The sequence below is a fragment of the Mesoplodon mirus genome (genome assembly GCF_964341445.2).
Source record: "Mesoplodon mirus genome assembly, chromosome: 14".
Classification (NCBI taxonomy): domain Eukaryota; kingdom Metazoa; phylum Chordata; class Mammalia; order Artiodactyla; family Ziphiidae; genus Mesoplodon; species Mesoplodon mirus.
The window spans coordinates 23,139,183-23,152,162 of NC_138990.1; the positions used below are offsets into that span (position 1 = coordinate 23,139,183).

Consider the following 12,980-nt stretch of genomic DNA (forward strand, 5'->3'; position numbering starts at 1 on the left):
CCAAACCCAGCCTGTGTACAGTCAGGGCTTAATAACAGCCAGCTTCTCAAATGTTTACCCTCACTTCCGACGTACAGCATCCCTAGAAAGCCACGTATGCTCCCCTAACCAACCACAGAGGATGCCCCGTTTCTAGTTAGCCCATGACTATGGGATAAATTACATGCCCCTAAAATTTGTACTGTAAAGCCTAACACCCTGTACCTCAGGAAGTGACTGTATTTTGAGATAGGGCTTTTCAAGAGGAGATTCCGTTACAATGAGGTCGTTAGGGTGGGTGTTAATTTAGCAGGACTGCTGTCTTTATAAGGAGAGGAGATTATAATACAGAGAGACCCCAGCGATACCGTCTCACAGAGAAAAGACCACACGAGGACACAGCCAGGAGATGGCCGTCTACCAGGCAAGGAGAGAGGCCCGAGAAGGAACCAGCTGTGCCGACACCCTAACCTTGGACTTCCAGCCACCAGAATGTGGGAAAATAACCACCCACCCTGTGGTACTTCGCCATGGCAACTTTTGCAAACGAAGGCACCCCCATGCAGCCTCCCCAGACCAGCAGTCTCCAATCAGGGCATCCCTGAAACCTTCCATTTTTTCCACTATCACGCTCTCCCAGTCCTCTGCCTGCCTTTGAGTCTCTGTCAAAACCAAGCGATGATGGCTGACTCCCTCGCTTTTGCCAGCTCTGAATATCAGCCTTTACTGGTTCTCATTTGGGTGGTCTTCATTTATTTCCACACAGGGAGAGAGGAGACCCATCAGAAAGTTGCCAGGGGACACATAATTCCATCCTAAATCCTTAGGAGGATTTGGAGATGGACCGAAAACTAGTCAAGAAATTCCCTTTTCAAAAATAGTCTTACGAGAACAAATGGCCCATATGTGATGTTTCTTTGATTACCTTTCCAAAGACCTCTCCTAACAAGCGAGCAATATCATTAATTAAAACCTACCTCCACTGCTGAGTAATTTTCCCATTGATTAGCTCTGCAGTTTGTTATCTTTCACAAAACACTCATCATTTTAAGGTGAAGCAGGCTGTACTGCACACAATTACCATCAAGTTTAAAACAGCATTCCATTTCAGAAGTCTAAATCCTACAGCAATTAAACATTTTTTCAACCAGTGATAGAAATGGTACAAAACAGCTTTAGTTATAGAAACTAATGGGTAATAATTGCACTAATTTAAGAGACAGCAGAAGCATGAATGCAAAGTGGAAACTTTGGACCATTTTTAAAACCCTATTCATTTTTTTTAAAGAAGTACTAAGTTGTCTGATATTTCTCTTGTTCTACTCAAGCTATTCTTTCCAATATATTTCTAGGTCTCCTTTAACATAGTTCAAAATCAATACTTGCATCTATATGCATCAAAGATATTGGCCTGTAATTTTCTTTTTCAGTAGTGTCTTTGTCTGGTTTTGGTATCAGGGTGATGGTGGCTTTGTAGAATGTCTTTGGGAGTGTGGAAAAGAATGTGAAAAAGAATGTAAATAGATGGATAACTGAATCACTTTGCTGTATGGCAGAAATTAACATTGTAAATCAAATACACTTCAATAAATAAAGTTTAAAAAATCAATACTTGCTTCCCAAGAGAATTCTCACAGAACTGAGATGGGCGGTAAGTTATATATTCAATAGCACATACATTTAGATGGCCATACATTTCGAACAGCAACAAGAGCAACAAAAGAATCGCCAAGGTAAACAGTATTACATTACATGCAAGAAATAAATTTTAAATTTTTGAATGACTTATCTGAGGGGAACCAATTATCCTGTGACATGAAAAACTATTAGAGGGACAGATTGATCTCTTTTGCCTTTTAGTTCAGCTGTAACTTACAGTAGCAGCATTGATGTCATACTTGTTCTTCTGAAAAGGTTAGCACTTTAAACATTTTATCTTCTTTTTCTTTCTAGTTTACGTGGGTTGCAGAGGATGTTCCTGATGTATCGAATCACTGAGAAATGATAAAAGGAAAAGTGATAAAAGCACACTCATGATTTTACTTTTTTTTGAGAATGATAACGTCCACTTATGAGCCCTCTTGGCGGAAGAGTTCAGAGCCATCAGCATCCTGGGTTGTCCTTATGCAGGCAGGTTGTCTTGCACAGACTCCTTCCCACATGAGAGCAGGAGACCCTGAGTGTGACTCAGGTCTGGGGGCCTCAAGACCCTCTCAAGAAGGTTTCCCAAGGTCAAAACTACCTTCGTAATAATGCTAGAGATTAGGTTCCTTTTTAACTCGCATTCTCTCGTGAGTGTATGGTGGAGTTTTCCAGAGGCTGTGTGGCGAGATTCTGCAGCAGATTGATTGCAGAAGCAGCTGTGAAAATTCAGTTGTATTTTAAGCCAGACATTAAAGCAATTTGCAAAACTTAAAGCAATGTGACTCTTCTTCTTAGTTTTTTTGTTTTGCTTTGTCTTGGGAAACATAGTTACATTTTCACAAAAATGTGTGACTTAGGTGAACAGGTGATAGCTTATTGTTATTGTTATTTTTAAGTGAATTCGGTGTTTTAAAAATTTCTTAGTTTTAATTATGGGAAATATGAAATAGATATAACCCACATAAATAAATATGGTTGAAATGCATAGGTCTACCCATATAAATAAAAGCTCTCTGGGATCCTCAATAGTTTTTAAGAACAGAAAGAAGTCCTGAGATGAAAAAGTTGGAGAATCCCTCTGCTGGAGGGCTGGAGCCTGTTTGCCCATGAAAATGTTCTCGAATGCGGGACTCCCTGGCTGGCGGACAGTAGCCCTAGCACCACCCGTCGGTCTTCTGCTTCACCGCTCCCCGCCCCCCCCGGAAGTGCCCCGGACCCTGCCTTCGCCCCTCCAGGCTGGCCTGGCAGTCCTGCTGCGTCCCCTCCCCCGCTCCCTGTGCCTTCTGCCTGGTGTCCGCCCTCCGCCCCCGCCAGCCCCTTTCTTCTCATCCTTCACATCTCAACTTAGAGAAAACTTACCGACACCCCAGACCAAGCTAAGTCCTTTAAAAATATAACTTCATGGCACATACTGCTTTTCTTTTGTCCCACGTTAACAAAATTGTAATTACATTTATCAAATGTTAATGCCGGGACCTGTTCTAGGTGCTGGAAGACAATCACAGAAGGCGTCCCAGGCCTCGTGGAGCTACCGTCCTGGTGCAGGGTGTGGGGGAGACAGACCATAAGCAAGGAAATACCTGCATTATACAGTGGCCGGTGATGACGAGAGCCATAGGGACACATAAAGCGGAGAAGGAAGAGAGGAAATGCTGCGCGCGGTGCTGTCTTGAAAAGGCTGATCAGGCAAAGCCTCGCGAGACGGTGAAGGAGCAAATCGCGCAAAACCCAGTGAGAGCAGGACCAGGACGAGGAGGAGAGTCAACAGCAAATCGCAATGACAATAAATACGGTGAGGACGTGGATACTTTACCATGTACTTTCTGTGGCATCTCTACATGCACCTTGTCTATATGTGGACTTTCTATACATCTTGAATCAACAGAAGCAAGGACGCGTGTGTCGCGTTCAGCGCTGCGTAGACCTCTGTTAGGGGGATGCCATGTGCACGCGCTGACTGTGCTCGGACTCTGCGCCCCGCATTCAGCCCCGCGCCGCGCATCTTCACGGTCACCACCTGCTCGTCCTCTTGCTCCAGAATCTGTCTGCTCTTCCTGTAATCTCTCTGGGTCGTGCCCCTCAACGCATCCTTGAATGCAGGCTCTCCTCACTCAGGGGCTGGTTCGGAGTCTCCAGCCCGCATCCTCAGGGCACCAGCAACGCCGGTAAGATGATGCTCCTTCCCTCACCACTGACCTCTTCCCCAGGCCCGCCCCGGGCACGTGCCTGCCCACTGGGTGTCTGAATCTCCTCCTGCCTACGGGTCAATCATCGTCCTTGTCTTAGTCACCCCGGGGTTACCATCACAACACTACCAAAGACTGGGCGGCTTAAACAACAGGAAGTTCTTTCTCACCGTTCTGGAAGCTGGGAGTTCAAGATCAAGGTGCCACGGACTCAGTTCCTGGTGGGAGCAACTTCCTGGCTTATAGACGCTGCCTTCTTGCTGCATCCTCACAGGGTGGAGAGAGGAAGCTCTGGTCTCTTCCTTCTTAACAGGACACTCATCCCATAAGGGGCTCCACCCTCATGACCTCATTCACCCCTAATTTCCTCCCAAAGACTCCGCCTCCAAATGCCATCACATTGGGAGTTGGGGCTTCAACCTATGGATTTGGAGGGGGACACATCCAGTCCATAGCAATCCTCCCCCCATAAACATGCTCCTTCCCGAAGGTGACCCATCTCTGTTTTCCACGATCAGAGTCTGTGCTCCTGAGGGAAGATGGGTTGTCCCTGCTCCCCGTGTGAGCTAATCTCGGAACAGTTGCCTCAGTGCATTCACTGAGGGGCAGAGATTTGACTTAGGGAGGCTTGACTTAAAATCTGAAGATGGCCTGGAATGTTCAGGTTTAGGTCTCTCAAACTCTAAAAGCAGCAATGTTTCAGGCCATCAGCACTAAATGGGGGTTAACACTGACAGAAGCATGAGGGTGATGGGTCTCAGCGGTGGTGTGACAAGCTGACGGGCACATAGGCTAAACCTGAGCTTACCTCCTCTGGCTCACCCATCACTAGGGCAGGGAGTTCTAAACCCAGGCCAGGTGAACGGCATCCCCTTCCATCCAGTTTACCCCAGCTAGGAAGCTGGACGGCAAACACACACCCCTAAGGTCCAATTAAATTCTGCACTGTCTCTTAAAAACATATTGCTTTGAGTCAATTATTCCCATCTCGCACTGAAACTACTGTACAGTCTGGTCTTCCTGATCTCAGAGGGACAGCGTGAGCGGTCCTGAAGGGAGATTTAGTTCCCTCCCAGGAACTGAACCTGGGTAGCCTGGATGAAAACCAGGAATCCTAGCCACTAGACCACGAGGGGCTAGAGGCTAGAGGTAAAGTTTCACTGGCCCCCTGTTTGAAAGCAAGAATGTTTCAAGGAGGCAAAAACTGTAAAAACAGGTACAAAGCTTACTGTAGAGATATAGCACAGCGTATGGTAGAACACACAGAGAAGCAGTTTGTTTAGTTAAGACAGAAGCAAGGCAGAGATACACACCTGGAGAGAAAGAGTGTGGACGTCCCCCCAATGAGGAGGAGCCCAGTAAATAGGTGATTAAAATCACTTATATAGGACAGTCCTTCCAGGTCTTTGTTTACCTTTGGCCAATTATCTTGTTTCTTTTTTCACACCTGATGGGTCCTAGACCCTCCCCAAAATGTGTGTGCAACTTTTTGGTAAGATGGATCCCACCACAGTGGTCTGTGGATGCACGTCCACACTTATTATGGGGTGGCGCCCCCTTCCTTTTTGACCCCCAAGGAGCCTTCTTGCGCATGTGCAGACGGGGAAGTTTTCCTTGACCTCAGGAGTGCTCATCTTATCCCTTTACTTCAGCAGAGCTCAGCTTCTGCCACTAGCTTTGTCCTTGGAGTGTCTGGGTGAGAACAAATCTTCAGTGTTACGCCACTTGACAAACACCAGCTGTCCGGCCCAGGGGCCCATCTATCTCCTACCTCATTCCTACCTCTAATTTATCCCCAATTCAATCTGTCCTTCATGGCCACCACGTTGTGTTCCTAAAAAATTATTTATTTATTTATTTATTTATTTATTTATTTATTTATTTATGTGGTACACGGACCTCTCACTGTTGTGGCCTCTCCCGTTGCGGAGCACAGGCTCCAGACACGCAGGCTCAGCGGCCATGGCTCACGGGCCCAGCCGCTCCACGGCATGTGGGATCTTCCTGGAATGGGGCACGAACCCGTGTCCTCTGCATCGGCAGGCGGGCTCTTAACCACTGCACCACCAGGGAAGCCCCATATATTTATTTATATAATTATATATGCATTTATTTATATATTTATGCAGGCATTATTTATATAGTTATATATTTGTTTACATTAAATATATACTACTCATGTCTATTATGTTTATATTATACACAGATATATATAAGCTTATCTATCTCCATGCATAGATAAATCTACATATCAATATTATATAAACATTATGTACAGATTTGCCAATCTGCCTTTCCCTCTTTAAGGCCATCTTTGGTTCTTTAATGCCTTCAGAATAAAAGGTTTTAAAGTGTTGTTCAAAGCCTTCATCTGCTAATTCAAACCTCATTTCCCAGCCTATTTTCTGCAAAAAAAAAAAGGAAATGCAATTTTTTCCATATTGGGAAAAAAACAAAATTTGTTCTTTATTAAATAAAATATTCAATTTCACTGTGTCTTTATTCTTTCCCTAATTAGACCCATGATTCTCAAACTGTGTGGAGGTGACCCAGACAGCACGGAGATTCACTGAGAGGCTGCAGGATAGTTTAAAATTTCAAGGGAAACACAGTGATACTTGATGCCTGTGGGATAACACGGTTTGACAGCCTCAACATTACAGCGTGCTACACTGTCACTGACGATATCATATCTCTTAGAAATTGCGGTTCCAGAAGTTGTTGTGATTAAAAGTAAGTATCATGTGAGAACCAAAGTGGAAACAGAAATGGAGACAGCCTTGCTCCATCTGCTCCCAAGCTTGGGAAGCCACGCAGCTGCCAACAGGCACACACAGTATTAAGTAAGGTGGATATTTAGGAATGAAGCAAAAGTATTTTTCTCTTCCATCCATAGGTATTGTTTTTCAAATAGCTACACTCGGTTCTCAGTTATTTGTAGTAGTAATGTTTTAGAATGTCCCCATGAACCGTGGATTAGCAACACTGAATCACAGCGCCATGTGAAACACAGGATTGGGTCTTGCAAGTTCCTGACCACAACATTTTCATGAGCTGATCAATTGATAACCTTTTAAATTTGTGTTTCTGTTTAAAGACATCTTGTTTAATATATATTGTCGACCCATTAACATTGAAGCACAGCTGAGCACGTCAGGGCACACGCCTGAAGGAAGCAGTGTCTCGCACATGTTTTTAGTTTCAAAAGTTTGCCTATAATGTGTCTTGGCATGTGTTTCTTTGGTTTTATTCTGTTTGAAGATTGCTCATTTCTTGATCTGTAGGTTTACACTTTTTGGCAAGTTTAGGAAGTGTTCAGTCTTTATTTCTTTAAGTATTTTTTTTATTTCCATCCTCTTTTTGATCTCCTGGGATTCCAATGACATACACGTTAGACCTATTGTTATAATCCCACATGTCACTGAGACTCTATTCAATTTTTTTCCATCTAGTTTCTCCCTGTGTTGTTTAGATTTGGTAATTTTTATTCTTCCATCTTCAAGTTCACTGATTCTTTCTTATTTCCTCTCCATTCTGTTATATATCCCATCACTGAGCTTTTTATTTTGGCTATTTCATTTCTTAGTTCTAAACTTTTTACTTGGTGGTTCTTTATATCTTCTACATCTTTTCTGAGATTTTCGATTTTAAAAATTTGTTTCGACTTTTTCATATTTGGTCGGCAAAGCATTTTTAGGATGGCTGCTTTAAATCCTTGTCAGATAATTCTAACATCTGTGTCGTCTCGGTGTTGATGTCTACTGATCGTCTTTTCTCATGTAGTTTGAGATATTCCTGATGTTTTGTATGAAAAGTGATTTTTTAAAAATTAAAACCTGGATATTTGGGGCAGTATATGGTTCAGGATCTAATTTTAAGTCTAGTGTTTTGGTAGGGCTCCTCTGATACCACTCCAGTGGGGGTAAGGGGATGTTACCTTGTGACTTCCAGGTGGTGGTGAAAGTCTAGATTCTCCACTTGGCCTCCTTGGGGGCAGGGTTTGTCTCCTTGGATTTCTGGGTTGGGGGTGAGGGTTTAGTCCCCCTAGGACTCTTGCTGATACCGCCTTGGTACCTGGCATACTGTTCTTTCTTGGTGTATTACAAATGATAGATCTAAAATATTTCTCTGTCAACAATCAACTCATAAGCCAAGAGGGAAACAATGTATTTAGACCAGATAACTATCCTGGATGATTCTTTCTTGAGAGAATAAGATGGTGCTATGAACAGAGAGAGCTTTTGTGAATGCAGAGCTAGCAGCCATTAGGCAGAGGGGAGGTTCTTCTTACAGATAACTCTACCAATTGTTTTAGTTTGGTTTCCCCAGAAGCAGACCTTGAGACAAGTGCACGTTTTTCTGGAGGAGAGCCCAGGAAACATCAGTAGGAGGGGGCTTGGGGAAGGAAGGCCTGTAAGCAGAGGCAGCCAATAAAGAGTGCATTGTGAAGAAGATAACCAGTGTGGGGGCTCAGAGCTCAATCCTGCGGGGGTCCCGTGGGCACCAGCATGGTACGCTCAGCTCAGAGCATGATGGAGCCAGGGGTTTTAGGCTTTAGTTCCTGCCAGTCTCTGTTCAAGGGCTGCGTGGGGGGGTAGGGGGTGTTAATTCCTTGATTCTGCCTTACAAGACTCCAGCTGCCAGAAGAAGTCCCCAGGCACAGGGATGAAACGGTGACGGTTGGAAGTCAGCCTGCGGCGCTGACGTGGCCAGGTCTGATGGGTACCAGCAGAGCACGGACAGCATCAGCACCACCAACCAGGCAGACACCTAGAAGGGACCTAAAGCTGCACGGGCACATTTTGGCACAATCTGAAATACCCAATGAAAAAAATGCCTCTTTTAGCTGGGGCCCTCCATGTTTTTTTTCTTCTGTATTTGTTGCAGGAACACGGTTCGGGAGGATGCTTATCTTCCCTGGGTCTTGTTACAGCATCTCCACTGTCCTTGTGAGAACGTTCCCTGTTCCCATCTTCTTTGAGGACAGGTCCCAGGGCTGTCGAGTGACCCCAGGTCTCCTCTCTCTAAGGCAGCTTCAGACAAAGCCACGCTGAGAAGTTACCACTCCAGGCTGAGAAGGGAAGGAACGCGTGTCTAAGGGCAGTTCCAGGCACCGGAGCCGCTGAGAGAGGCTGCCCGCTGCGGGGTGGGAGGGGAACACCGGTAAGTACAAATGGGTCTCCTCCTACAGCTGTTCTGGAAACAGTCTCCTTCTGGCTTCGGTTGAAGGACAAGTAGCGGCCCTGCGAAGATCTGATTCAACAGGGGAGCCACGTGAATGAGTAAGTTCGCACTGGATCCTGGTGTTCTAGTACGGATCCCTGAGAGGCAGAGGTCTGCCCTTTCCTGAGCCACTGAATGCTTTGGTGGGAAGTAATTTTGAGCTGCCACACTCGGGCATTGTAAGAATCAATGGAAAATACAATTGTTTAATTTCCCCTATAATCAATAGGATGCTTTCCTTGCTGGGAACCATGTGACGCTTTACAAGAGGGAAGTACTATTTCTGCTCCTTGATTGCTAGAAGCCTTAGAAAAATGTAAAATATGAAGAAGCCAATTTAAATGTATGGAGGAGACTCTGTCCTATATTTCCTGAAAGAAATAATAGCAATTTTACCCATTCTCCTTGTTTTATCTTGGCCTGTAATATAAGAATATGAAAACCAAACGATGGAGGTACTTTTTTTTTGTTTTTTTGGTGGTACGCAGGCCTCTCACTGCTGTGGCCTCTCCCGCTGCGGAACACAGGCTCCGGACGCGCAGGCTCAGCGGCCATGGCTCACGGGCCCAGCCGCTCCGCGGCATGTGGGATCTTCCTGGATCGGGGCATGAACCCATGTCCCCTGCATCGGCAGGCAGGCGCTCAACCAGTGCACCACCAGGGAAGCCCTGACATTGCTTTTGACTTAAGAAATAGGATTCAAAGCCAGTCTGGGAAACCAGGCCAAGACTTTCCCCAAATCTGGCTTATCTTGAAAGAAAATATTTTTGGATAAACACCAAGCATTTTGTTGGATATTCTTTTAATGTCAGACCAAGCATTAATACAAGCAAGAAGTTGTTTTTAGGTATATACTTCCTATAGCCGAAGTTTTGAATGATTCCACAAATGAAGTTTTTTATTTAGCATTTCTATTAGTTTCCTAGGGCTGCTGTAACAAATGACCACAAACGTGGTGACTTACAGCAATAGAAATGTATTCTTTCCCAGTTCTGGAGGCCAGAAGTCTGGAATCAAGGTTTGGGAAGGGCCTCTCTCAGTCTGAAGAATCTGGGGGAGTTTCCCTCCTCACCTCTCTCAGTTTCTGGTGGCTTCAGGTACTGCTTTCTGTGGCCGCATCACTCTGATTACTGTCTTCACATGGCCGCCTCCTCTGTGACACTGGTCATTGCATTTAGGGCAGATAATCCAGGATGACCTTGAGATATTTAATTCAACTACCGCTGCAGAGACCCTTTTCCCAAACAAGGTTACATTCATAGGTTCCGGGAGTTAGGACTTAGACATATCTTCTTAGGGACCACCGTTCAATCCACTAGGGCATCTCTCTCTCTTTTTTTAAAGACATGTGTCACTGGGTTAAAATTGTAGTAAAATTAGGTTATATCAGAAAATCAAACACCTTTTCATTCTTTATTTACATTTTCCCTTTCCAGCATTTCTGCTCTTTGAGAAAACAACATTGTTTAAAGACTTACAAATCCGTCTGAAGGTTTCCAAATGCCCGCTGTTCTTTGCTGGTGCAGGCGGCAGGGAGCAAGGGCTCCAAGTTCTGAGTCGGGATCTGGGGTGGGGTGGTGGTGAGGCCTCTGCGGACTCCTCTCAAGGCTGACTGGCTGGTCCAGTGTCACGTGACTGCCCCATAGCCTCCGCAGGGGCCTGTGGAGCGAGTCCGGATGCTGAGCGAGGAGAAGACGGGTTTCCCCACGTTCTGAACACAGTTCTCAGGTGAGGGGTCCAGGGGAAGAGAGGGGGTCAGTTACCAGAAGAAGAGTAAAGGAGAGACTTTTCCGAGCGGCTCCGAAACCGAACCCCCGAAGTTGATCTGCTCCCCTGTTCCATGTGTTGAGACCCTGTTTCCTTGGCATGTCTACACGGCCTGACAGTAATTCCTTTCTGGGGCTGTAGACACCCCAGGCCACCACTTCACTCTCCAAGGAATAACTCTGATGCCACATGCACAAATGAAATTCTGATGTCTGGGCTTCTCGTGCAACTCACCAAGGGGGAGAGAATTCAGCAGTGGGGCTGACATAATTTTGTGGTCTGCTTGACTGTAAATATGAGAGCTGGCGTTCTGGCTGCATATTTCTGTGCCCCGAGAGCTTTCTAAGGCAGAACCAACAACCCCGGTTCTGCTTGTACTTCAGGATTCATGCTTCTCACTTCCTTTTACAATTCTCGAGGATTCATTTAATTAGAGTACTTCTGGTCCTATCACACTTTATAGACATGCTGCTTTGGGTCACCTCCTGTACCTGGTGACAGTGTGGGGTGTGTCACTTTTTATAGGGCAGGAAATTACCTTAAGAAACATCTCTTTACCCCATTACCCCTGTTACTGCTGCTTATAAACATTCTTTATTTTTTTTTAAGTATATGGAAATACAATTTTAATACCTAAGGGAAAAAGTGGGACTGAAATGTCTTAAAAGACGGATTGTTAAAAAAGAAGTGAGTCATGATTCCCAAATATTTGTGTAATGAATATGTTATGATTGTTAATATCACATTTTATTATAATTATGTTTTCACATGCATTGTTTCTTCAGCTGCATATTAAGTGTTGTGAGGGCAGGATTGTGTGTCAATAATCTCAGTTTTTGGCACAAAGCATGCTGAGCTAAGTTTATTGTTCTAGATCAAGGCTGCCCAACAGAACTCTCTGCGAAGATGGAAAGAGCCTGTATCTGTGCTGCCGGACACATGGACAGTAGCCAACAGGTGGCTATTGAATCCTTTGAAAGTCCTGTTGTGATTAAGAAACTGAATTTTAAATCTAATTTATTTTTAATTACCATAAATATAAATTAAAATGGCCACATGTAAAACAAGGAGGAATGAGGAAATTGATGAGTAATAGAATTAGAAAAAAATATTGTTAAACTTTGTGGCAGAAACAGTAGGTTTCCTAGGCCTGTGCACCCTTGTCGGCAAATGCAGACCTTTGGGAAGGAGGTGAGGGCCTGGTGTGATCTTCCATTTGGATGGAATGAAAGAGAACAATGCAGAAGGACTCCGGCCCACTAGTGCCTTTACATTGGATTGGCTTTGGCTATGTAGCACTGGTTGCTTCCAGCGGGATCATTGGCTATGCAAAAGCAGGCAGTGTCCCACCCCTGGCTGCCAGGCTCCTCTTCAGTGGATTAGTGGGCCTGGGTGCCTATCAGCTGTCTCAGGATCCAAGGAACATTTGGGTTTTCTTAGTTACATCTGTAACCTTGGCTGGCATTATGGGAATGAGATTCTACCACTCTGGAAAATTTATGCCTGCAGCCTTAATTGCAGGTGCCAGTTTGCTGATGGTTGCCAAACTTGGAATTAGTGCGTTGGGTAAACCCCATCAGTAGGAGTCATGGCCCAGCTTGGACTCATGAAGAATTTTTAAATTTTCTCTATTTTTAGCATATTAAGATAAATAAGTACAGCATTTTCACATGTTCTGACATTTTACCTAAAACAAAAACAAACCAAAAAAACCCAACTTTGCAGAGAAAAAAGTCAGTTATTATCATTACAACCCTAAAGAGGTGGGTAGAGTGTAACACAAGAGCTTCTTCCTATAGTAGAAGCATACAGTTTGATTCTTGTATGTTGGTGTTATCTTTTCTTTCTGAATCTATAGGTGAAATCTCCAGGGATAAAATGTAAGGTGTCACCGTTGGGGCCCCTGATAAACATCTGGATGCTGAGAACACATGTTAGACCAATGAGATCAAAATCACTGGGGATGAGACTCAGGCATCAGTATTTTTTAAAGCTCCCCAGGTGTGATGATTAATTTTATGTGTCAACTTGGAGGGTGTTTTTGGATGAGATTAACATTTAAACTGGTGAACTTTGAATAAGCAGATTGCTCTCCATAGTGTGGGTGGGCCTCATCTAGTCAATTGAAGACCCTGAATAGAACAAAAAGACCTGCTTACCCAAGCAAGGGGGAATCCTCCA

General features: G+C 44.6%; 1 protein-coding gene across 1 annotated transcript; it reads left to right on the top strand.

Moving 5' to 3' along the window:
* The first annotated feature begins 11,963 nt into the window (after window positions 1-11,963).
* Window positions 11,964-12,665, top strand: LOC309815877 (transmembrane protein 14C-like). The gene has a single exon (XM_082642979.1). It carries the CDS (start codon window positions 12,038-12,040, stop codon window positions 12,380-12,382), a length of 345 nt encoding a protein of 114 aa, XP_082499105.1. The 5' UTR covers window positions 11,964-12,037; the 3' UTR covers window positions 12,383-12,665.
* The last annotated feature ends 315 nt before the right edge of the window (window positions 12,666-12,980 follow it).

What these genes read in the sequence shown, in the direction of transcription:
- LOC309815877 (XM_082642979.1), top strand. Translation starts at nt 12,038, where the DNA reads ATGCAGAAGGACTCCGGCCCACTAGTGCCTTTACATTGGATTGGCTTT.